This window comes from Lissotriton helveticus, chromosome 4_1, assembly GCF_964261635.1.
Source record: "Lissotriton helveticus chromosome 4_1, aLisHel1.1, whole genome shotgun sequence".
Classification (NCBI taxonomy): Eukaryota; Metazoa; Chordata; class Amphibia; order Caudata; family Salamandridae; genus Lissotriton; species Lissotriton helveticus.
In genome coordinates, this window is record NC_136063.1 from 1,933,049,158 (window position 1) to 1,933,073,074 (window position 23,917).

A 23,917-nucleotide genomic window follows, 5' to 3' on the forward strand; every position below is an offset into this window, starting at 1 on the left:
TCCTGGTGGGGATGAAGCCAGCCTGCTCAGGAGCAACTAGTTCCGGGATTAAGAGAGCAAGACGTGTCGCCAGGACTTTGGCGTATAGCTTGGCATCGACGTTGATCAACGAGAGCGGGCGGTATGAGCTCCGTTCTGTCGGGGGCTTTCCCGGTTTAAGGAGGGTAATAATGAGAGCCTCTCGCATGGTCGGCGGCATACAGCCATCCTGACATATGCCGTCGAACAAAGTCGACAGGTAGGGAACCAAAAGGTCCCCGAAGGCCTTGTAGAAGCCGACCGTAAGCCCATCGGCTCCCGGAGCACTGCCCGTGCTCATGCTGTTCAGGGCATCAACGATCTCTTCCCTCTGAATAGGCATCATCAGAAACTCTCTCTGTGTGTTTGATAGCTGTGACATTTCGATAAAGTCTAAATAGTCATCTATTGCCCCATCCATGCCGGTGGTTTTAGCCTCATAAAGAGCTGAATAGAACAGTCGAAACTCTTCCAGAATCTCCTCTTCGTCAGTCAGGAGCTCACCCGTACTGGACAGCAACTCGCCAACTGCAAGCTGTCGCCTTTCGCTGCGAACCATGTTGGCCAGAAGGGATCCGGGTCTCCCACCCTCGCCATACGCGCGAGCAGTAGCATATTTGCCCAAGTGTTTGACCTCCCTATCGGCTTCCTCATTGTATTCCGTTACTAGTTTTTTAATAGAGACTAGTGTTTCCTCGTCAGGGCTGGCCTGCAGTCTCTGCTCCAGCTCTGCCAGGTGTGTTTCCAGGAGTTGGAGCCGCTGCCTGATGGATTTTAGGACGCTGGAGTGTTTGGCCATGGCAACACCGCGCACATATACCTTGAATGTCTCCCACAGCGTTTGGAAGTCATCCACGGAGCCCAAGTTGATGTCAAAGAAGCTTTGGATCTCCTCTGCGAGTTCACCCCGAAAAACTTCGTCTAGTAAAGAATAGGGGGGAAAGCGCCACGTGAACGGGGGGAGACGGGGCGTCTGCAGTTCGAGAAGCATGAGGAGAGGAGAATGATCCGAAAGTGAGCGGGGCAGAATCAGACAGTCCCTTACCCTGCAAGCCAGAGGACGCGACGCTAGCCAGTAATCAATTCTTGTATGTATTTCGTGGTACGAGGAATAGTGCGTGTAGCCACCTCTGGAATGGTGCCTATGCCGCCATATGTCAAGTAAATCCAGGCGCGTCATTGCAGTCTGCAGCACCCCTGCCGCTGCCGACGGGTTTCTATGTGGTCCCGCAGACCTGTCTAACATCGGGTCAAGAACCAGATTGAAATCCCCACCCCAGAGCATCCCTGTGCATTCATACTGCTCGCATTTCTGCACCAAAGTTGTGTAGAACTCTGGGGAGTCAAAGTTAGGGCCATACACATTAACTACCATACAATCAAGGCCCCTGCCCTTGCATCTGCAGAGGACATACCTGCCCTCGGTGTCAACTTCCAGGGGTGTCAGTGTTAGTTTGGAGCATGGGTTAGCCCAGATAAGAGTCCCCCTCGAGTGAGTTGTGAACCCAGAAGCTACACTGCAATCCACAAGACCCTTATGAAGAAGCATTTTGCTAGTCAAAGGCAAGTGTGTTTCCTGTAACAATGCAAGATCTATATGATGTCTGCGCAGGTAACTGAGGACTTTACGAAGCTTCCTGAAATCATTTAGGCCCCGTACATTCCAAGTCAAGACTCTGAAGTGTGCAGGTTCCGGCTCGCTCAGTGCCGCGAGCTCGGAAGTGTCAGTCCCACCCGCCATGGCAGAAGATAATAAAGTCACAGAATAGATTAGCAGTAACTGCAGCTATACAATCAAGCAGGAGAAATGGAAGGGGAGCAATATCCGCGTGCATATAGGGAGGTTCCCGCACAGAATGGCAAAGCACATGTTCAATCGAAAACAAAAAGAACCATACAAAGACAAAAACAAACCCCAACAATCCACCCTCCTCCCACAGCTGACCCCCCCCAACTCGGTCACTCAGGTCCCCATCCCACCCGCCCCTCCCCAACCACAAGTCCAGAAACCCCATAGCCTTCGGCTCGTGGGCGAAAGGTAGCTAGCCACTACAGGCTTGTCTAGGAAGGCCCAACTCTGTTAACCTGAGTCCCCACCCCCCGCCGTACACCATCAAGTATGGGTAACCCCGTCAAATCAATGATATACATTCTACATATCCCCAGCAATGCAAGGGATACCTCCCCCCCCCCCCACCCACACCCCCATTGTCGCAACAATCACCCATCCAGCAATAATGAGCAGAGAGAGCAACAGTCACATTGGGTGCAGTCCAGCCACAACAGTGAGCCATAATCGTGCCCGCCGCCCACACCTTCATATCCGCAGCATCTCGGCAGTGTATAGTGTCACCAAATCAGGAACACCCCGAGTCAACTCTACCTCAAAAAAGGATCAGATGGCGGAGCACAGTACCATAGTGCGGACATAGCCGGGCTACTCCTGGTTGTCTCCACGTTGCTGATCATCTTCTTCCTGAACGTCTACCTGCTCTGCTGGCTTGTCCCGAGCCCATTTCTTCAACGCCTTTTGCAGCTCTGCAGGGTCCGTAAAGATGTGCGAGTGTCCCTGCCTATTCACACGCAGCTTGGCCGGGTACAGCATGGCATAATCCAGGCCCATGTCCCTGAGTCGTTTCTTGTGTGGCGCAAAGTGTTTGCGCGCCTCCTGAACCCGGGCCGTGAAGTCAGGGAAGATGGAAATCGTCGAGCCCTCGTATTGCAGAACTCCCTTGGACCGTGCCAAACGAAGTGCCGTGTCTCTGTCTCTGTAATTCAACAGCTTCGCAATAATTGGCCGCGGAGGAAGACCCGGGTTAGGACGTGGGGCTAGCGACCTATGAGCACGTTCGACCACAAACATGGAGGAGAACACTCCTTCTCCGAGCAGGTTAGTTAGCAGGGTTTCCACAAACATTTCCATTCTCCCAGTCTGAGTGGTCTCCGGCAGGCCAAGGATGCGAAGGTTGCAGCGACGTGTCCGTGCCTCCAAATCCTCCGTCTTGTCTTGAAGGGTCTTGATCAACTCATCCGCCCGGCGTCTCGCGGTATCCAAGTCTGTCTGGGCCTCCTCCACCTCCGTGATGCGCCTTTCCGCCATGTCGTGCCTCTCGGTGTGTTTGTCGAGGCGCTCCGCCATGCGGTCCATCCTGTATGACATGGCGTCCATTTTGGTCCCCAGCGCCGTAATATTCGTCTGAATATTCAGTTCCATGGAGCGGAGCATTGTTTTGATCTCCGAGTTGTCCTCTGGGCGTTCACCTGCAGGCGGAACCTCATCCTGGTGTGCCTGAGGGCTCAGCACCTGGACTCTCCGTTGTGAGAAGGGGAGTTTGCTCTGTGTCCTGTCTCCCTTCCCCATGGTGTGCAGGTACCTGCAATGCTCCCGCCTGTGCGCGAGGGGGATGGTGGCAGCCGATCCAGAGTCCGCCGTCTGTAAGCCTCTGGGGCAGTCCTTCAGGGAGTTTCAGGAGAGAGGCCAAAGCGGCAGGTCAGCAACCACCAGACAGTACAGCCGCCGCTAGTAATGCTGCGAGGCCCAGGCCTCGCGGTGAAGGAGCCGCGGGAGAGCGGGGGAGGTGCGCGGGCCCAAGGAGAGGGGCCGATTTCGGGTAGAGTGAGCCGGCCAGGGCGCCTTGGATTGGTAGGAGGAGGGGGGGGAGAGAGCGAGTTACACTCTCCTCCCTCCGCAAACAAAGTCCGCAAAGTCCGCTGTGCGAGTCCCTGGCGCCCCCGGTACAGGGTAGGCCGCGCCTACACTCCGTCCCCACCCGACTCCTCACCGTAGGGGATGGCGAAGGCCGGGTCCGCTGTGTAGGCGATGATGGCCGCGCACCCCTCGTCCACGCTTCTGCCACCTCTCCGAGCCCGGCAGAGGGTCCCGACAGCCGGCGGCGCTGCTGCTCAGATTCTGCCGCACGTCGCAGGACGCAACGCGGGCACGTAACCACTTGAGGCCGTGGATTGCAGGCCTTACAGGGATCCCAGCGGAGGCAGCCCGCCCGCTCCGCCGGGGTTGGATGAATCCGTTCCACGTCGGGCAATCAAGTCCCCTGATGTTCCGCGACACTGAGGGAGGGAAGGGGAGACGTGGATCGTGGGTAACAGCAGGATATTGAAGGATAGTACGATGGTGTCGACGGAGCTCCGGGACTATGCGGCCATTTTCCGCGGCTGCTAGCTCCGCCCTTACCCCAGAGATATATATGTGCAGACTTTTCTATCAGGGAGCTACTACTACTCTCCTATTACATCTGTCCATTTAAATCACCGGTCAGCCTCCTTCAGCTGCTGGCTCTGTGTTGTATTACATCTCACCGACGTGGTGAGTCCTCACTCATCTCTACCCTCTGAACGCTGGGCACAGCATGGGGATAAATTAAGGTCAATTGGAGCCTCCTGTTTAGATCCAATGACACCGTACTTGTGTTTCTGTGAGTATCTGACCACAGACGAGTGAGTGGGCAGCAAGCCACACTAGTTGTAATCATAACAATAATAACGGGGATGACCTAGCCGCTCCTCCAGCAGCGAGCAAGCACACGTTCATGGACGCACCTCGTTCCACCTTAAAGGATCTCCTGCGCCACAAACCAAAGACGGACTGCCAACACTTTGAATGCCACCTGCGACCGCATGGGACTACCCTCTTCAGAAGCCCAACAGAAACAAGCATTTGCAATGCAATAGATCTTGCAATTGAAAGATTTTGACTTATTTGCATTTTTCAATGACTATGCCATTTATTTATGTGTTTTAAAAAACACCTGCAATAATAAAAGGCATTGTCATTTACAATACCAATAGGTCGAAGTTTCTAAAATGCGAGACCTATTGCATTGAAAATGCTTGTTGCAATTGTTATGGAGCCAATGGCCGCTCGTTTAAGAATGGATCCGTGGGGAATACGGTTGGGGGACACTAATTAAGTGGTATCATTATACTTTGGTCTACCTGACGCAGCTGGAGCGATCCGTCCCAATACTTTTGGCAGATATGCGGAACTTCGGTAAAATTCCAGGCCTTACATTAATCCCCAAAAAATCCAGGGTGATACCGATGAAGAGATCAGCCTCGGTCCTGGAATACGATGAGTGGTCCAACATGCCCTGATGAGCAATCCGTCCATTTGCTGCTATTGCAGACTCTATGTCAGTATGACGATGGAGAGAGGGAGGTTGCCAGTTGCTGGGGGATTTTTACATGGGCGGGTTATTCATAACAAGTGAGGAAGCACAAAATATGTTTGAGTTGGCACCAGGCCAATTCTTACCAAATGGAACAATAACTAGTGTTGCAAGGGAGCTCTGGCAGAGTTTCACAGAAGAGCTCCCCATTACTAATGTATTAAGGGCTATGTTGGCCATGGCACAGGAAGGGCAACTCATTTACCATCTCTACCAAGCACAACGCGAAGACCTGCCGGAGAAGCCATTAGGGCTTCAACAAAAATGGGACACAATATTGAATGAACCTCTGACTGAGGCTGAATGGAGAAGGGTACACGAGGGGGGTGCAAAAAGTGATTGCAAACGCACAATTCAAATGACTTCACTACATTATCATACATCAAGTTCATCTAACTCTGTGCGCATTGCATTTAATATACACACCCCACACGGATGGCTGTCCCAGATGCAATACACAGGGAGCGGACTTCCTCCACATGATCTGGCAATGCCCCATGTTGCATCCCTACAGGGAAAGAGTCCTGACAAGTGTGGGGGAGGCTGCTTGTTGGAACATGCCACAGGAGTTCAAACAGGAGATCAAACAAGTATTACTAAACCAAAAAACGAAAAGATAAGTAGACGTTTTGTTCACCTGGGGCTGGTGCTGGCCAAAAGGCGAATAATAATAGCATGGATGCAACCTCAGCCCCCGAAGCACACAGACTGGATGAGCGGATGGGCCACTGCAAAGTTAGTAAGAATGAGATTTGTAAGAAAAGACGAAAAGGCCGAGGAGATAGACTGGCGTTGGCCTCCATAACAACAGACCTACAGGAAAGTCAGGAGTCAGCATCCCAACAGGTTACTGGGTGGGAACGCCCCTGGAGAGGCAAGCCACATAGAAATCCAGACCAGAAGGGCCTGACAATTTATCATTAGATGTGAATCGATGCTATAGGTGATCACAAAGTTAGAAATAAAACTAATTCGAAGGAAGAGGCGGGCAGGGGGAGGTTATTGATAGATATTTGTTATAAGAGATGTCGGCAAGAAATAACGTTGTAATCAAGAGGCAGCAAGTGGTAAATAATAAAAATATGTTACATTGTATGGAAGGATAAGTACAAACGGATAGGCACAATTTAGAGTGTCAATAGTGGAATCGAAGTTGTTTTATGTATTCCACATTGCTATGCCTTGACACACTGTGATATGTATAAAAGTGTAAATAAATAAAAATAAAATAAAAAATGCTCTCCTGAATTAATGTGTTAGCTATTACTCCTTCTCAACCCAATTTTGATTATAAGGTGTTGATATATGTGTTATTGGCATGGATGCAGACTTCTTTATACAAGACCATGTTTGTTATTGTGCTTTTTTTAATGATAGATGCAAACACAAAATATTAAAAGTAACATTTTCTTTTATATTACACAGACTCTACTGTTTTTAAAACCTATAGGTGATACTGTATATTAAGGCCCGGTTGGTTTGTTAATTCTAATAGAACATGTAGATGTGAAAGAGGAATACATTTTTATTTCATCCATAGTCTAATCACATTTATTTGTACTTATTTGTACTTATTCACATTAAAAGTCTGTGAAGTCTCTGTTTTTTGCTCAAATACTATGGTTAAAGGTTTTTGGAACAAATTAAATAATGGTTTTCAGGCTTCTAAAAGAAGATCTATCAATCCCACATTTTCTGGATGATACTTCAGTGCAAAGTTCTTACAATATTTGATCTTACGTGCAAGGATAGAGGCATTAATAAAGTGGCACATTTCTTACTTTTTGCTCTTTCCTTAACTTTGTAACATTTTAATTTCCCCAGAGAACTTTTTACTACAGCCTTCAAAAACCTGTCATTAAACATTTTAACAAGATACAATATTTAGTCCCAGTCAAAACATGATTCAAGAGTAAAAACCTTACCAAACAAGGTTTAGGTTCGATGGTTTCATAAAAGGCTATATAGGTCTTTAAATGTTCAAGTATTTGGCTACTGCTGTTTGTAATATGATTTTATATTTTGTTTATTACAGACATTCAACATAAAGCCTGACAGCATCTGTAAGCCCTACAAGCGGAGGAGGCCCAGCAACAGGGCAGGTATAAAGGGTCCCACAGTGGCACTGGCTGGAGGAGATCGGACACGGTACAGCTCTCCTGTCCCAAAGGGGATCAACTGCCTCTTCTGCTTCTGAGAGTAACAGACGACATTGGCAGAGGTGCAGGTCGAGGCGCCCCAGTGGCCCGGACCACACCAAACCTGGAACAGGTCATTCAGGAACGTCGCCCGACCTTGCTTTCCATCAGCAATGATGGCTTCCCGACAACCAGGCCCTCCAAAATGGACTTGCCGGCTCTTCAATAGGTGACCCCACAAACCGCTGATGAACTGATCTGAACTACACCCCAGGCCTTCCCTGGGTCGGCTTCCTGGCAACTTAATGTATCCGTTGCTAACAGATTATATTCCTATGCTTAACCATGCCTTTTTAGGTCGAGCCTAGTGCAGCGCGCTGCTCTAGAAAATCGACCTCTTGGAATCGCTTCAGCATTCTTCAGCTTTTGTAGTAGCTCGTGTGTTTGGTGCTCACACGCTATTGGCCTTTGCGTCTGGCTTTAGTACACAATTGGCCAAAGGCGTGTGGATATCCCAGCTTCTTGGGAAATGCTTACTCCCAGAGCGTTTTGCTCTCGGGAGCCAGCAGCGGCACGCAGGGCCGTCTGTTTTGGGTCAGGTTTCATTCCCAAACCTTGCAGAAGGCGTGTTCCCTCAGCCCCATCTCCACGAGTGCGCGTAGCTTTAACTTTCGCAGCCAAGCTTGTTTATCTTCGCGTGACCTGGGCAGTGCTTGGTCACGGACTCTGTGAGAGCATATCTTTAGTGCTTGAGTGACCTGGGCAGTGCTTGGTCACTGACTCTGTGAGAGCATATCTTTTGTGCTTGAGTGACCTGGGCAGTGCCTGGTCACTGACAGTCAGTGGGAGCGTATCTTTTGTCTTCTGGGCAGTGCCTGGTCACTGAAAATCACTGAGAGCGTATCCTTTGTACTGGAGTGACCCTGGCAGTGCCAGGTCACTTGGAGCCAGTGACAGCTTATCTTTTCTCCTCATGTGACCTGGGCAGCGCCTGGTAACTCTGAGGGCAGCCAGCGTCTGCTTCCTTCCCGCTCGTTTCGCAGGGCAGCACTCCCATTTCAGGGCCGGTCCAGCAGGCAAGCCTTCCACGCTGTGATTTATCTCTAATTCCAGACATAACAGGGCCGCTTGCTTCTGAGACTCGAATCTGGAGACGGCTGGGCTTTCAGAGTAACTTTATCTCGTGCAAGAAATTATTCACATAGTTTACACCTGCTTTCCAGTGTGTTTCTCTCCGGGTGCAGGAGGCGTTCCGGGTAAAGTATTGTCAGTGCTCTAGAGGTCCCTGCAGGGTTCCTCCTCTGTGCTCTGCCCTTTTAGGATGCTCTATAGGGGCATAATAAGTACTGACTGGCTCAAGGGTTTTGTGGCACTATAATGGCCTGTGAGACTGGCTGTCACTTTGGGTTCCTGACTGCTGGCTTAGCGATTTGGGGCTGTAGCTTCCTGTTAAAGAGTCAAATATATGCCTTGGCTAGGGTGAACAGATTTTGAAACTTTGCAAAACTAGAAGGGTTATTAATTTACATCAACCAAAGGGCAACATGACCGTGTTTGACAACAAGCTGACACAATGAGGCTCTAAGGAAATAGCTAAATGCAATTATTGAAGCTAGTATTATATCTGTTGATAAAATTATTTTCTGTTAATAGCTGATAACTAGTTCTGAAATAGATCACATACAAACGTGCACCCCATTGTTTTCAGTCGTCCCGCTCTGAAATCCGGGACAAGAGACAAATTTGCTGAAATCTTGCCGGGGCAGCTGTTGAAAACCAGGACTGTCCTGGCAAATGCGGGGTGCCCAGTCATCCTAGCCTTGGCTCAGTCTAAGGAGTGCTACATGGACAGTACGTTAACAAAGCACTCTGAGGGTTCTAGCTTACTGTAGATCAGTGTCCTAGGATTATAGCTTAATGTAAAAGCACCTGGAGCCATGCAAGTTCATTGTTATGGGTTGCTGCTCCTTGGTATGATCCTAAACCAGTGCCACAAGGTTCTAGAGCCCCGTTAAAGTCAAAATCAGTGCATTTGACATCTAGATTCCTACTAAGGAAAGATGTGTGTGTATAACTTGTAGTTTGCTTATATAGCGCTTTCCTCGGATCCCAGCTTCATCAGCTCAGTGCCTTGTGGTTCTAAATGTAAATGTATTTGAGCTTGTAAAGCGCACTGCTACCCGTCCGTAGGTCTCCTGGCGCTGTATAACTCTGGGGAACCCGTCCTGGCTTTCCATGGGGGATGGTCCCTTCTGGGAGTGCCCAAGGTGGAGCCAGGCATCCCCGGAGTTGATGGGGCCGTTGTGGAGATTAGGCAAGCTAATGCCCAGAGTTGCCGAGTGGAACCCCTGATTAGAGTAAGCACCGAAGCGCGAATTATCGAGTCCGCTGACCCAAGTCCACGACCCTGCCGCGTCGGGAATTGAACCCTGGTCCCGGGCCGACTTCTGCTCCCGGGTCTGCCGCCTCTAACCAGTGAGCCACACTACTCCACTGATACAATGCCAGCCCAGGACACCAGTGTTGTTGCTTCCTGGTAACTTTCTGCCCCATTCCCTTGGTCCCCTCACTACCTGCTGGAGTGCCAGACTCAGCTTATCGGTTCTAGCTCCAATTTATAGGGCCCATTGTGTGTCTTGCTGTTCTAGTTATCGGTGCTTCCTTGTCAGAACCATTAAAGCATGCACATGAACAAGAAGAAAGGGTCACACATATCTTTGCATTAAGATGCTGCTGGGACACTAGGGACTGACTGCATGTGTTTAGGGCAATATTTTGCAGCTCGAATATAAATCACTATTAGAGATATAAAAAATTGGTAGTAGCAATCCCAAAAGGGATATATTCCTACATTAAGGATATGTTCTAATGGAATTGATTGTGACTAATTAAGGGAGTGCCATAACTGTAATTTTCAATTAACCACTAGTCTGAAGGAAGGGAGGGTTGCATAATCATAATGTTGGAAAGAGGAGTCCCTGAGAATATCAGTGCGCCTGTGCTGCACCTGGCTCATTCAGCCATTCATCCTTCTAGGGTCAAGCACAGTAACATGCAGCGCGCTGCTTCCGATTTGCTACAGCAGTGTTTTATTTAGCAGTTCAGATTGCTTAAGGTCCCAAAGACGAGACCTATTGGCTATACCAATGCTTGTTTCCTAAGGTTGGAGGGACGACCAGGGAGTTCCTCATCTAGACCCGGTGAGTCTTAATCCCCACCCCCCTCCCCAACTCATGAACTGGAGTCCGGGCTATGCAAATACGTTACCCACCCTCACAAGGTGATCGTAAAGCACCGCACACTGTATGATACATCAGGTCAGTAGACTATAGCAACCGTCACCTTTTCAAAGATAAGTAAAATGTGCGCACATTCAAATCACGGGCGGATTCAGGCTTCCAAGCCCAAAAACAAAGGTGTACCGCTGGTGGGTACATAAATTCACCTGCATGGTGATTAACAGTTGTCACTGCCCCCAGTTACAGCAAGGATTCGGTTCAACTCACGAGCTTCCCACTCAAAGTATTCCACCTGAGTGGCCCAGCTTCCAGGCATTTAACCGAGCACATCTGACACTCTCACATTACCTACCATGCACACACCATGCAGTTATTGTCTCTATTGCTTCCCTTGGAAATATGCTGCCTTGAAGTGTCCCACTATTAGTTAAGCTATAGCCGGTTTTTGGGTGACTCGATTTCGATCGATTTCAATGAACATTATCTACTTCCTAGATTTCTTTCGACAATGGTCACTTATGACTACACACTGCACAGTTCATATCCTAATTTGTTCAAGAGAAAACAAAAATCAACACACCAAATTACAATTGTGTAAGTTACCAATGTTGAACGATTTTTAACATCGGACAACAAACGGGGACCCTTGGCCGGCGCATATTAACTTTTTTTTCGAACACCATTTAAGACCTTTAACAGGAGACTACTACAGCTACCTCATACATGAAACCAGGGAGAAAGACAAGCAGGGCTGTACGCTGCATCTCTAGCAAAGAACATCGCAGTGCATGGAAAATTGGTGACTTCTCTTGCTTTGCATGTCTCTCTTCAAAGCCGGAGAGCACTTCAATAAAGTTTAAAACAAGCGGGCGCGGAAGAGGAGAGGAGGAGGCAGCAGGGGGAGGGGAGAGAGGAGGGGGCCTGCGCCTGTTTCCCTTGCAGGAGCGAGCAGGAACCATATGTTAATTATAAACAGGTGGTTTCAAAGCTCGCTCCCGCAAGGGAATCGCCAAACGTGCACGCGTTGTCATTGAAAGCAATGCAACACGTACACGTTTTTGGGGCCAAACCTGAATCGATTACAAGAGGTCTTTTTCTTATGCAGCGCATGCGTGCTGCGCAGGCGAGACCTAAAAACTACAGAGATGCTGGCAGGGCCAGATACACACTACCCACTACTCCTAAACTGTGCGTGGGGCACTAATATGGATCAAACCTGGCACCCCCTTTGCAGCAGACACTCTCCTGACAGACCCAGATAGCCGTTATGTTATTGTTAAGGGTCGATTGGATGGCAGACGCACACTGATTAGCAGCATATACACTACCAACACCGAACACACATCGTTCCTACACAAGCTGTCCAGAGTACTCTCCGAATGGAACGGGAGCCCGAGGAGACTACAATAGCATATTGTGCACAGACCTAGACCAATCATTCCCCCCGCTGCCCAATACTCCTGCTACATCCAACGCTCAGGCACTAGTAGACTGGATGAGGTATTGGCAACTGGCGGGCATTTGGCAACTATGCACCATCACCATGAGAGTGTACTCTTTCTTCTCTGCGCCACACAACCTACATGTCCGCATTGACAAAATAGTTGAAATCCCGACCTGATCCCTTTAGACCTATAAATTGAATATTTAGATCGCCCCCACACCAACCACAACCCACAATCACCACAACTCAACTGGGACGTGGCCCCATCACCACCTGGAGGCTGCAACCTGCAGCATTAGAAAACCCTCCATTTCAGTCATCAGTAAACACTGCCATTACTATGTCGAAATGAAAACGGGGATGGCAAGATCTAGATTAATTGAGTGCATTCAAGGTGTCCATCACAAAGCTTAGGCAATACATGACCAAGAAAGCTGTTATTTTCTCGTGGCAGCACAGCGCGAGCAAGTTGGACAGATGGACAGGCTACGTTATCTCAACTACGAGGCTAAATCCTCTAGACCACAGACAGGGGCTGACAGGCCCGTTTCGCTTCTGGCGAGGCTCATATGCCAAGACCAGCAGAGACATCCCATACAGGAACTGTGAACTGAGGCAGGCATCCTACTCCACAACCATTGTAAAACACATGACTAACGGACCCGCCGCGTAAACACACTATGCAAATCTGTGTCTACCACAACCGTGGGAGATGTAGTCTCCTTTCTCTCCACTGTGATGCTGTGTCAGGTCGCCCGGAACAGGGAGCAGAACTTGGAGATCCTATTACACCTTCAAGATCCAGGAGGCCATATGAGCCCTTGTTACCGGTAAAACCCCTGGGCCTGTGGGATTACTGACCAAATTTTATAAAGCATATGCATCACTGTTGGCCCCCATCTGCAAAAACTGTATGACGAGACTCTAATAGACTTTAGAAGCACTAATCATCTTCCTCCCTAAACAGAATGGAGACCCTGCCGCAGTAGGCTCACACAGGCTCCTGCTGCTCCTTAACACAGATTACAAGGTACTGGCCAAGATACTAGCAGACCGGTTGGTGCCAATGGTGTTGAAGCCGGTTCAGCCACACCAAAATGGGGTTGTACCAGCCCTCAACACATCCCTCAACCTGCAGAGGTTCTTCCGAGTTTTGGAACATGCTCCTCACCAGTAGCCCCAGGCTGGATGCTGGTACTGGTATTGGAAAAAGCATTCGATTTGCAGGAATAGGCCTTTCTATTCGAGATGCTGCCACAATAAAGTCTGGGGTGCTGATTTGTCAAATTAGTGAAACTACTATATACCCTACTACTAAACAGGGTTCAAACAGGTGCCCTTATCTCAAACCCAATTCAAATACACAGAAGTACCCCCCCAGGGGTGTCTGCTCTCCCCTTTGCTCTTTTCTCTGACAACAGAACAGCTAGGGCTTGCCTTGCGTGCAGGGAGGGACTGGGGGTTACTGTTGGAAACGGACTTTACACAATCTCCCCATATGCTGATGACCTATTCCTGTATTTCAGGGATGTAAGCACAATCCCCATATTAGTTGCCCTAACACTTAATAGGTTCGGCGACATCTCAGACCTTAAGGTGAACTGGACAAAGACTTGTCTTTTTCCCTTCACACCCAACACAGGACCCTGCTCTGATCCTCAAAGTAGTGAGGATAACCTGGCAGCACACTATGTTCGGGTGCTTAGGCATTCAAATATATACTTCAGCTGCAGACCTGTTCGATGGCGCCCTCTCTCGTGCAGTGACATTACTAAGATCACAAGTAAACTTTTGGAAAACACTGCCATTATCAGTCACTGGCTGTGTAGCTCTTGTCAAAACGGTCATGCTCCCTTGCCTCTTATATTATTTCACTAAACTTCCCCTCTACATCCCACAGCTTATTTCCCAATCCCTTGAATCAGTGACGAGGGAGTTCCTCTGGCATTACTCCCGATGCAGGGCCATACTCTCAAAACTCAACTTACCCACCGACAGGGGAGGCCTAACAGTGCAGAACTTTGAACATTACTATCTGGCGTCCCAGCTCCAATGGGTGGCCAGATGGCTGGCGGGCCAGTAGACAGCTGACACTGCTACAACCAACCTGGCCTAGGCCATAATCACCATCCTTCACCAGTTTCATCCTTGCTCAACAGTAACAGTGCCTACACCCACATTCCTACGAGTAGTGTATCAATACTATTGCTGCAGCCTTTTGATCACAAGGTCAACCACTCCATACGCTCTGGCCTCCTGGCATGAGATGGGTCTCCACAACCTGGGGGAGCTGCACCGTGATGGGACTCTCATCCCATTTAACTCCCTGATGGATGAGGAGGGGCTCCCCCCGGACATTTCCTTTTGTATGGGTAGAACTCATTAAATGGTGCACTGGGAAGTAAGTGGGGCGACTAGACAGAGGAACAACCAATGCACCTGACACTACAATATCTACATGTGATGGGGACGGTCATTCACCTAATCCGCTGGCTTGTGTTGCCACACTCACATTCCTGCACCGATGCTGGGAAACAGACATGACTCGCCTCTACACCAACCAAGAATGGGAGACAACCATCTAAACGCATGCGTTACAACGCATGCTTTGACATTGCGTGCACTTACAACGCACGCGACGTTACGACGCGTGCGTTGTCTAAGCACGCCATTACGTCGCATGTGCATTCAGAACGCATGCATTGGATGTAATGGATGTGTGCCGAGACGGACTACGGGGGGCGTCGAGATGGGCTCTGGGTGACACAGACTAAAGGGAGACAACGCTGGAACAACGACAATAGACAGGTATGGATGTGCTGTTTTGGGGTTGCACTAGGGCTTAGGGTTCTTGTAGTATAGGTACTGTTTTGGACTTTGGGGATTAGGGCTTAGGGCTACTAGTAGAATAGGTGCTGTTTTGGGGTTGCGTTAGGGCTTAAGGCTTCGTGTAGTATAGGTGCTGTTTTGGGGTTGCGTTAGGGCTTCAGGCTTCTTCTAGTATAGGTGCTGTTTTGGGGTTGCGTTAGGGCTTAGGGCTAGTTGCAGTATAGGTACTGTTTTGGCCTTTGAGGATTAGGGTTTAGGGTTGAGGTCGTAGTGTAGGCTTGCTTTACTGTTTAGGGCTTAGGGTTTAGGGAAGTGTAGGCGTGCCATATTGTAGGGTACTGTTTCATGTTTCAAGGATTAGGGTTTAGGGTCGGGTGAAGGGAAATGCGCATACGGCTAAAAATTGCACTGTAAAAGCATGTGAGGTGTCTGTATGCGATGTAAATGTATTTCGCATGCATGGATATACGAATGCAACGTTAATAGTATGCGATGTGATTACTCACGATCTAAGGGGACATGCGATGTAACAATAACGATGTAATGGCATACAATGTGAGTGTTTGCGATGTACAAATATACATCCCCAAGAATAGTCCGCCATTCTATAGAGCCCTGTTCGTGTCTCACGGAATGCTCCTTTCTGGCTTTCCAGTTCTACATTATCTACAGAGCCTACCTTACCCCTGATAAAGTTAATCGCTACTTCCACCGTACGGATGCCGCCTGTCCCCGCTGTAACCTATTGGATCAGATCTACATGCTATGGACTTGTCCGTCTATACCCCAGTACTGGCAAGGGGTCACCACACATATATGCACCTGCATGGGGTGCTCCTTGTTGCGCACTTGGGAAACATGCCTGCCCCTTGGCCTACAACACAGGGAAAAAAGTATAGGGTAATCTCCGGCTTCATAGGCACTGGGTTGTTAATGCCAAACACCTAATCACCAGGAAATGGAAATCACCTACGTCCGTGGCACTCACAGGATGGGTTCTAACCACTATCACATGGGAGCAAGCGGAGAATATAGCACTGCACTAATAGGACATCAATGGCCTACGTGAATATCCCATCCCACCAGCTGGGACACCATATTGATTGGCTTTAAATCTACCACACAGCCCACCCACGACGCCCCAGACCCCAAGGCAGCAGAGACGTAGACACAGGAGGCATCCCTGTCTTTTCACTCCTGCTCGGCGTGCAGCCCCCCTGCACCAACCTACCTCTCAGATGACTTATAGACCCCTCTTAATTGAACTGTTCTCATACACAACAGCATGTAACTGGGCTTAGGGGTAGCGGATATAGGACTCACAAGTTAAGGTTAAAATTGTTAAAGATTCAGTACTTTTCTCTCAATTAAGTACGTCTGATTCCTACCTCTGTGATGTACACTGTATCCAAACCTCTGTTCAATTATTCTGTTTATGGCATGGAAAAAAGTGATGGGCATATGTGTTGTACTGTACATTATTTGTTGCTCTGACCCGTTTATTGAACATGGATGTTCGCAATTGACAGATTTAACATCATATGCTACGTGAATGTCAAATGTACTGTCAATCGTGTAATATGCGATGTAATGCCAAACTTGATACTGTAATAAAAAAAAAGAAAATCACAATAACCAGATTCAAACAAAAATAATGAAGGGGAATCATAGTCACAAAAAAGAGGAAGACGCTGAAGAAAACTCTTGCTTTAAAGATAAGCTGCAAGAAATGTCTCATGTCTTTAAAATGCAAATAAAGCTGTAATAAGGTGTTCAGTCATTTAATGTCCTTGTCTCAATAAAAAATAGGATGATTTCGAAGAACTTTTCAATGGAGAAAAATAATACAGAAAATAAATGCACTATCCTACAGCTCCAAAAATAAAGTATACTCACACATTACTTGTAGAGGGGAAACTGGGACATTCAGATGTGATACTGTGCATATGTGTTCTAAAATATTATATCGTGATATTAAGGCAGATTTAAATAATCGCACTCTAAAACATTAACCTTTGATACACAGAGAAGGGTAACCATCCTTTTGCCTTATCAAGGATCACTGAAAATAAATGCAATCATCGAAAATTCTGTTACAACATGTACGAACCTACAACATTTTGTCTATTGTAGCTTACTTGGCACACTCTTCCAAAGATTGATATAGCTTTTGCTGGAAAGTGCATATTTCTTCAAAGTTTCCCAGTAAGTAGGCAATATCCACAGAGGTCAACCTACAATGAAATAAACACTGTCTGTAAGAGGTTACGGTATTAACAGATCTGATTAGCATATCAACAAAGGCAGATCCATGAGCGTTTTTCAAGTTCAGACCGAATTAATATTGTCGCAGTTTAATCAGGTCCCCCTTCCCAGTCAAAACTTTAACACACATTTTCTACGCCAGACCGAAGACAATAAAAAGATTAGTTGGCCTAGAGATACACTGTTTGATAAAAAGAAGGAAAAAAGTAATTTGAAAACATATGCAAATAGACAGAGGTCACATACAAAAAATAGAAATTCAACTTCAAACCTAGTTGCCAAACACTGGGGAGTTCTCTGCACTAGTAGATTTCCACCTAAGCGGGGAGCACTGCCTGTCATACGGTTCCTACAGGACTGTGTACCTGGACAATATAACCGTTAGAATATGGGGACTGAATCCACACATATCATCAGAGTATGCTGGCCCAATTCCTAGTTAGCTCGCAGTGCACCATCTGAACATTTAGCCTGACCAGGGTACCAGATGGTTTCTGCAAACCAGGAACACGGCCACTCTAATTCCCCAAGGAAATCGTGGAAACAGATCTACCCTTTCGTTGATACTCATGCATGCCCAAGGAAGACACAAGAAGATACAAATTAGCTTTTCAAACATTTATTGATGCAACTCTATTCTTGTGTAAAAAGCGGGAGCTGTAATTATTAGGAGGATGAAACACAACATTGTGACCAGCATTACAAGAATGGTGAAAAAGATAAACAGTACAACCAATATGACATTAGTGTGTGATTATATGATTATATAATTATATCCATACTTATGCTCCTGTTTAATAATACTTGCACTAGCTAGAACATAGTGGGAGTACCCTATACCAGATCTCTTGGGACAACCCAACAACCCCATACCTATGTATATTGTATCCGGAAGCCATTCTGGTATAGAGCAAGTAATCTTTCTTTGCAGGATGAAGGTTAGAGACAGCAGGGCTGCATCTCAGTTACAGTGCACAGTGTTCCAGGGCAATCCCAGCAGAACAACTGCTCCTCCACCAAAATGTGGCACAGAGGCAGTTTATATAATAAAAGCGCCGTTCCAATTACACGGTGTCAAAAGTCCAGAGATGATGTGCTTCTTTGCCTTGAAACTCAGAGTTCTCTCCATCCGAACAACCAAATGCAAGGGCATTGTGTAATGTACTTAGCCTTAGAAAGAGTGTACAAGCAATATGATAATATGCCTACTAAAAAATGTGCTACATGCAGAACAATTTCTAAGTATGCTTTTGTGTAAGTGCAAAGCATATACAAAGTTACCATTAGGAAAAGATAAAGTTTACACGTTTAGTTTAAAATGGAGGCTTTGCACGGTCCCTGTTGAAACTTACAACACACCAGGATGGTATTCACCAACTCTAGGTGGAAATCTCCACCTTGCAGTAAGATTTACAAAGCTCCACCCCTTCACCTGAAGTGACAGAGACTCCTACAACAGATATTATTTAGGGAAAATCACACCTCTCCATTCATCACCCAAATTTATAATAATCTGCAGCTATCTCTTCTTCCTCCTCCCCTGGCTCTTCCTCCTAATTGCTATCCTGTTGATCCTCATACTTGCCGATGGCATGAGGAATCGGTGATTTTCGGCATCATGGTGTAGCCAGGTGTTTAGGAGATGGTGGGTCGATTTTGGCAAAGAAGGTGGTTGACGAGGCACTGGGCCAGAGGCTGCTCAAGATATTCCTGAGACAGCCCCACTGGAGCCTTCCTGAGAAGATTGACAATACTCCTCTCCAGTATGTTCATAGTTCTAAATATACTGTACCTCCTGTTGCGATGGTCCATAGGCTGCAGCTGACTACCTCCGAAAGCTAATGTCTGCCCCCAGCTGTATGCCTAGAATATGCATCAGGAGTTTCATCAACTTTCAAAGGAGAAGCCTGAATTTGTTAAAAATAGCCACTGATTCGCTCCCCATGGACAGCTGCTGGTCTTGCATAAGCAGCTTAACAAGGAGGAATATGCCTAAGCAAAATTGCTCTAAGCTCAGCAGCATCGGTAACCAATGTATAGGACTAAACTCTAGAGGTGGGATAGCAAACATTTGATATGATGCAGTCTGGGTCAATAGCTTTTTAAAGAAAGTTGAGCTGCATTCAGCTCAAAGGGAAGTATTCTTTCACGGTAGAATGAATAGATTGCTTCTGATCTAGGCTGATACATATGTGAAACTTTGTGCTCATTTTTCAGGTTCATAGAGCGCACTCAAGCATACTGAACTACTACTAAAACACAGGCCATAATCAGGCACAAGGACTTGTGTTGTGTCTGAACTGTGTTAGCTACCTCAGAACCCATGTGCTGTCTTTCTTTCCACATGAAAAACAATGACAGTAGTAACTCTGAACCCTTTGGAGAAAGGCCCTGCTTACTTGGTCCCAAAGAGATAAACCCTCTGAATTTCCTCCTGACATTCCTAAAGCACAGACTGAGTCAAGCGCGGCTTAAACTTTGGTAATAGCGGAAGCTGCACAGCAATGGCATTGTGAGCAATCAAAAGGACTCAGGAGTTGTTTGCCACCTGGGCTCAATGGCAGAAGAAGAGGAAACATGTCCCCCCTCCCACTGGAGTCGGGTACAGCCCTTGAGATGGAACCAACCGGAAATGAAGGGATGAAGCCCATGTGTCTCAGCTGTTTACACTAAACTCAAGTACTGGGTTTAGTTCTGGGGTCAGATACTGCAGTCACTTTTTGTCAGGGAGTCACATCTTGCCGCAGGTAGCGGTGAGGGGGTAGAGTCATGGAACACAGGTGAGTGGCACTGGTGTCTGGAATGACGCTATGACTTCATTATCCAGAGGTTCCAAGTTTCCTGGCTGGCCGCACTAGCCCCGGGCCACTCACCTTTTCTGTTAGGAGCTTCCTCATTTATTTATTTTTAAAATGATTTTATTGTAAATCCATGATTTAACAGAAAAGAACACAGCCACAACGGGAAAAAAACCAAAAAACACATAATCATAACGTAATACACCAGTCAGCGGTAAATAATTTCCTACATTAATACAGACCATGAGTAAAGCATAGAAGAGGGGAAATGAAGACACGAAACGCCCAACTGGGATTTATAAACTCATATAGGTCACCTCAGGTCCCCAAATTTCAAGACCCAGTTTATTTTTCCGTTTGCCTTTCAAAGCGTATAGGGAATGTTCAATATTGAAGGATGCCAGGAATCTGGCCCTCCACACTTCGAAAGATGGTGCATCTTTCTGTAGCCACATTGAGGCAATACATAACCTTATTACAGCCGTACCCAAGAATATCAAATATTTGTGTTTAAACATAACTGAGTCTCTCTCAGTTTCCTCATCTATCCCCAATAACACATGAGCATTAGACAATCGTACCGTTCCACCCTATATCTCCTCCAAATATTTCTCCACATGCCCAAATAATCTATTTAGATGCATACACGAATAAAAAATGTGTAGTATATCGGCTTCATCGGACCGACACCGAAAACATTTCCCGTCATTAGTACCTCCCCACTAAAGCATTTTAGCTGGAGTATAATATAAATTGAAGATGGTCTTATAGTGCTGTGTACGTAGATTAGTAGCCAAAAATAATCTTCTAGCCATGTCAATAGAGGTTTCAATCCGGGTCCCAGCCCGTCCAAGCCGGCTGTCCCATTTTAAACTATGAATATCTAAGTCATTGCCCCTGGTATTTAATAATAGCGAATACAAATAACCAATACGGGAATTCTTGCCCGCCGCTTCAATCACTTGGTTTTTATCTGTATTCCAATGATGTTTATACAAATAGTCACGAATTTGAAGAAATGTAAAAAGTTCACAGCGGCAAATTTGAAATTTCTCCACTAACATTTCAAAAGACATCAAGTCCCCGTTACAATATAAATCTCCAATTCTTTGAACCCCTTTGATTCGCCACTGATCTACTATTCGATCCCAAAATATCGACGGAAGAAGTGCCGAAGCGGTTAAGGGAGTATATCCAGTTATCTTCCCATATTATAAAATTGTTTGACGGACCTCCATACCTTAAAAGCTGCTGTCAACACCTTGAACCGAGTCCTCTTGTAATAGTTCATGTCTATATTAATGAATAGGCGATTATTGGCTTCACTACCCAATGGCATTTGAAAAATAGAGGGAGCTTCTGCTACATTGCACAATTCTGCCCCTGTTAGTAAAATATTCATGAGTTGTAACATACAAACAAAATAATAAAGGGTGAAATCCGGAACAGCCCAACCACCTTGTTCAAGTGGTAAAATCATAAATCGCAGGGCCCTCCGCGATTTTCCCTGTGCCCACAAAAATCTAGTACATAGAGATTGTAAACGCGCAAGATTAGCCCGAGATATCTCCTGAAGGGTGGTGATGGACGGAGCATCTGAACCAATCAAACACTCACACTCAGTCAACAGATCTGGGATTAATCCATCACGTTGTTTAGCCCACTTTGCCACCCCAGTTGAGACATGGCCATATGCAAATCAGTCTGACCCTGTGCCTCATGGGAACAGTCCAGCCCGAACTGCCAAGCCATGCCTTCCCTGGACCGGAACCAAGCTTCCTAGGACCGGTTTCTGATATTTCAGCCGTCTTCAACCAGGCTTGTTTGAATCCAGTGGCAAAGTGAGCTAGGGACTCACGTCTGAGCATACCCTGCCAACGTATGGCGAACAAATCAATACAAAAAGGGGTGGTGATGGACGGAGCATCTGAACCAATCAAACACTCACACCCAGTCAACAGATCTGGGATTAATCCATCATCGTTCTTTAGCCCACTCTGCCACCCCAGTTCAGACATGGGTATATGCAAATCAGTATGACCCTGTGCCTCATGGGAACAGTCCAGCCCGAACTGCCAAGCCATGCCTTCCCTGGACCAGAAACAAGCTTCCTAGGACCGGTTTCTGGCATTTCAGCCGTCTTCAGCCAGGCTTGCTTGAATCCAGTGGCAAAGTGAGCAAGGGACTCACGTCTGAGCATACCCTGCCAACTTATGGCGAACAAAGCTGTACAAAAAGGGGTGGTGATGGACGGAGCATCTGAACCAATCAAACACTCACACCCAGTCAACAGATCTGGGATTAATCCATCACCGTTCTTTAGCCCACTCTGCCACCCCAGTTCAGACATGGCCATATGCAAATCAGTCTGACCCTGTGCCTCATGGGAACAGTCCAGCCCGAACTGCGAAAACATGCCTTCCCTGGACCGGAAACAAGCTTCCTAGGGTCCCAGGCAGCAGGCACTTCAGGAAATACAGAATTTTAGGTAGTACGGTCATTTTAAGGACATTACATCGCCCTACCATAGATACCATAGATAGATGTAAGCCTTCAAATTTATCCAGTTGCTTCTTTGCATCACTCAGTAGAGATGACCAGTTGGCCTCAACCAGTGCATTTAAACAAGCCCGCAATTTGATCCTTAAGTAAATCACTTCCTGAAATACCCTTAGATCCGTACATGATGTTATATTAACACAAATTATTTGAGTTTTGGCAGCGTTAAGCTTATAACCAGAGACAGCTTCAAATTGTGAAGCCAGCAACTCAATTCCTGGCACAGCAGTATCGGGATTCCGACTTACAATGGCCACATCATCTGCATATGCCAGAACCCAATAGAATTCTTGTTGCCATATCACAGGTTCAATCCTACAGCTAGCCTCAAGCATTTTTATGAATGGATCTATATATAGCGAGAACAGTAAAGGGGAACAAGGACATCCCTGCCTTGTACCACGAAAGATATGCACCGGGATAGTTTCAAAGCCCATAGTACAAATTCGTGTAGGTTGACGATAGAGCGTTTGTATAGCTCGAATGAAATTAGGCCGAAACCCCCGCTGCTGTGGCACAGCCCACAAAAATCCCCATGCGACCCGGTCAAAATCCTTTTCGGCATCTAATAGTATGAGACTGAAAGGATCCCCTGTAGTATTAGCAATATCCATCAGTATCACTACCCTATTAATATGATTGATCGTCCTCCACTGAGGAATAAAACCATGTAGTCTTATAGATACCAACGGGGATATAACCTCGGCTAACGGGGTCGCAAGGATTTTCGAATAGATCTTACTGTCCGTGTTCAGTAAGGATATGGGACGATATGAGGCCGGATTATCCGTGGGCTTATCTTATTTTTTTAACACAATTATACTTGCCTCGTCCCATAAACGGGGGGGGGGATCCCATCTGTGCCTGCCTGAACGTAGCAAGCATATCCAATTTCAAACAGTCAAAGAAGATTTTATATATTTCGATTGAGAGCTTATCCGGCCCAGCTGCCTTTCCCAATGCCAAGCTATTAATGGCTCGCTCCAACTCCTCCAAAGTTTTAGGGGTCTCAAAGAGATCGGTCTCTTGTTCATTGAGATTGTTATCACAGAAGTGCAGGGCCAAAGCCTCACCCGCTTGTATATCATAATCTTCCCCTTTGTATAAAGTCTCATATAACTCATGAAACACTTCCAGGATCCCCGCCTCTGTCTCTCTAAGATCACCCTGAGTATTTCTAAATGCATTAATCCTCTGGGCCGCCTCTTTAGATCTTAATTTCTGAGTGAGGCACCGTCCACTAGACTCTCCATACTCATAATTCAGATGTTTTAGTCACATATTGCTTGGAGCTCTCCGTGCTCCAATACATATTGATCTTAGCCTTACAGCGGGCTACTTCAGTCAACGAATCCGTAATATCCGAACCCCCATGTATATATGTCACCAGCTTCTCTTCTGCCAGCGTTAGTGGTGCATATAATCCCAGCAGTACAGTACG

The 23,917-nt window shown here is 46.9% G+C and overlaps 1 protein-coding gene across 3 annotated transcripts in view; it reads right to left on the minus strand.

The window, feature by feature from the left end:
• ARHGEF6 (Rac/Cdc42 guanine nucleotide exchange factor 6) overlaps positions 1–23,917 on the minus strand; it is a 1,071,863-nt gene that overhangs the window by 439,553 nt on the left and 608,393 nt on the right. For all 3 annotated transcript variants that reach the window (XM_078688613.1, XM_078688614.1, XM_078688615.1), the window contains one exon: positions 16,993–17,088. In XM_078688613.1, coding sequence (XP_078544739.1) covers positions 16,993–17,088 — 96 coding nt within the window. The remainder of the gene's footprint in view (positions 1–16,992; positions 17,089–23,917) is intronic.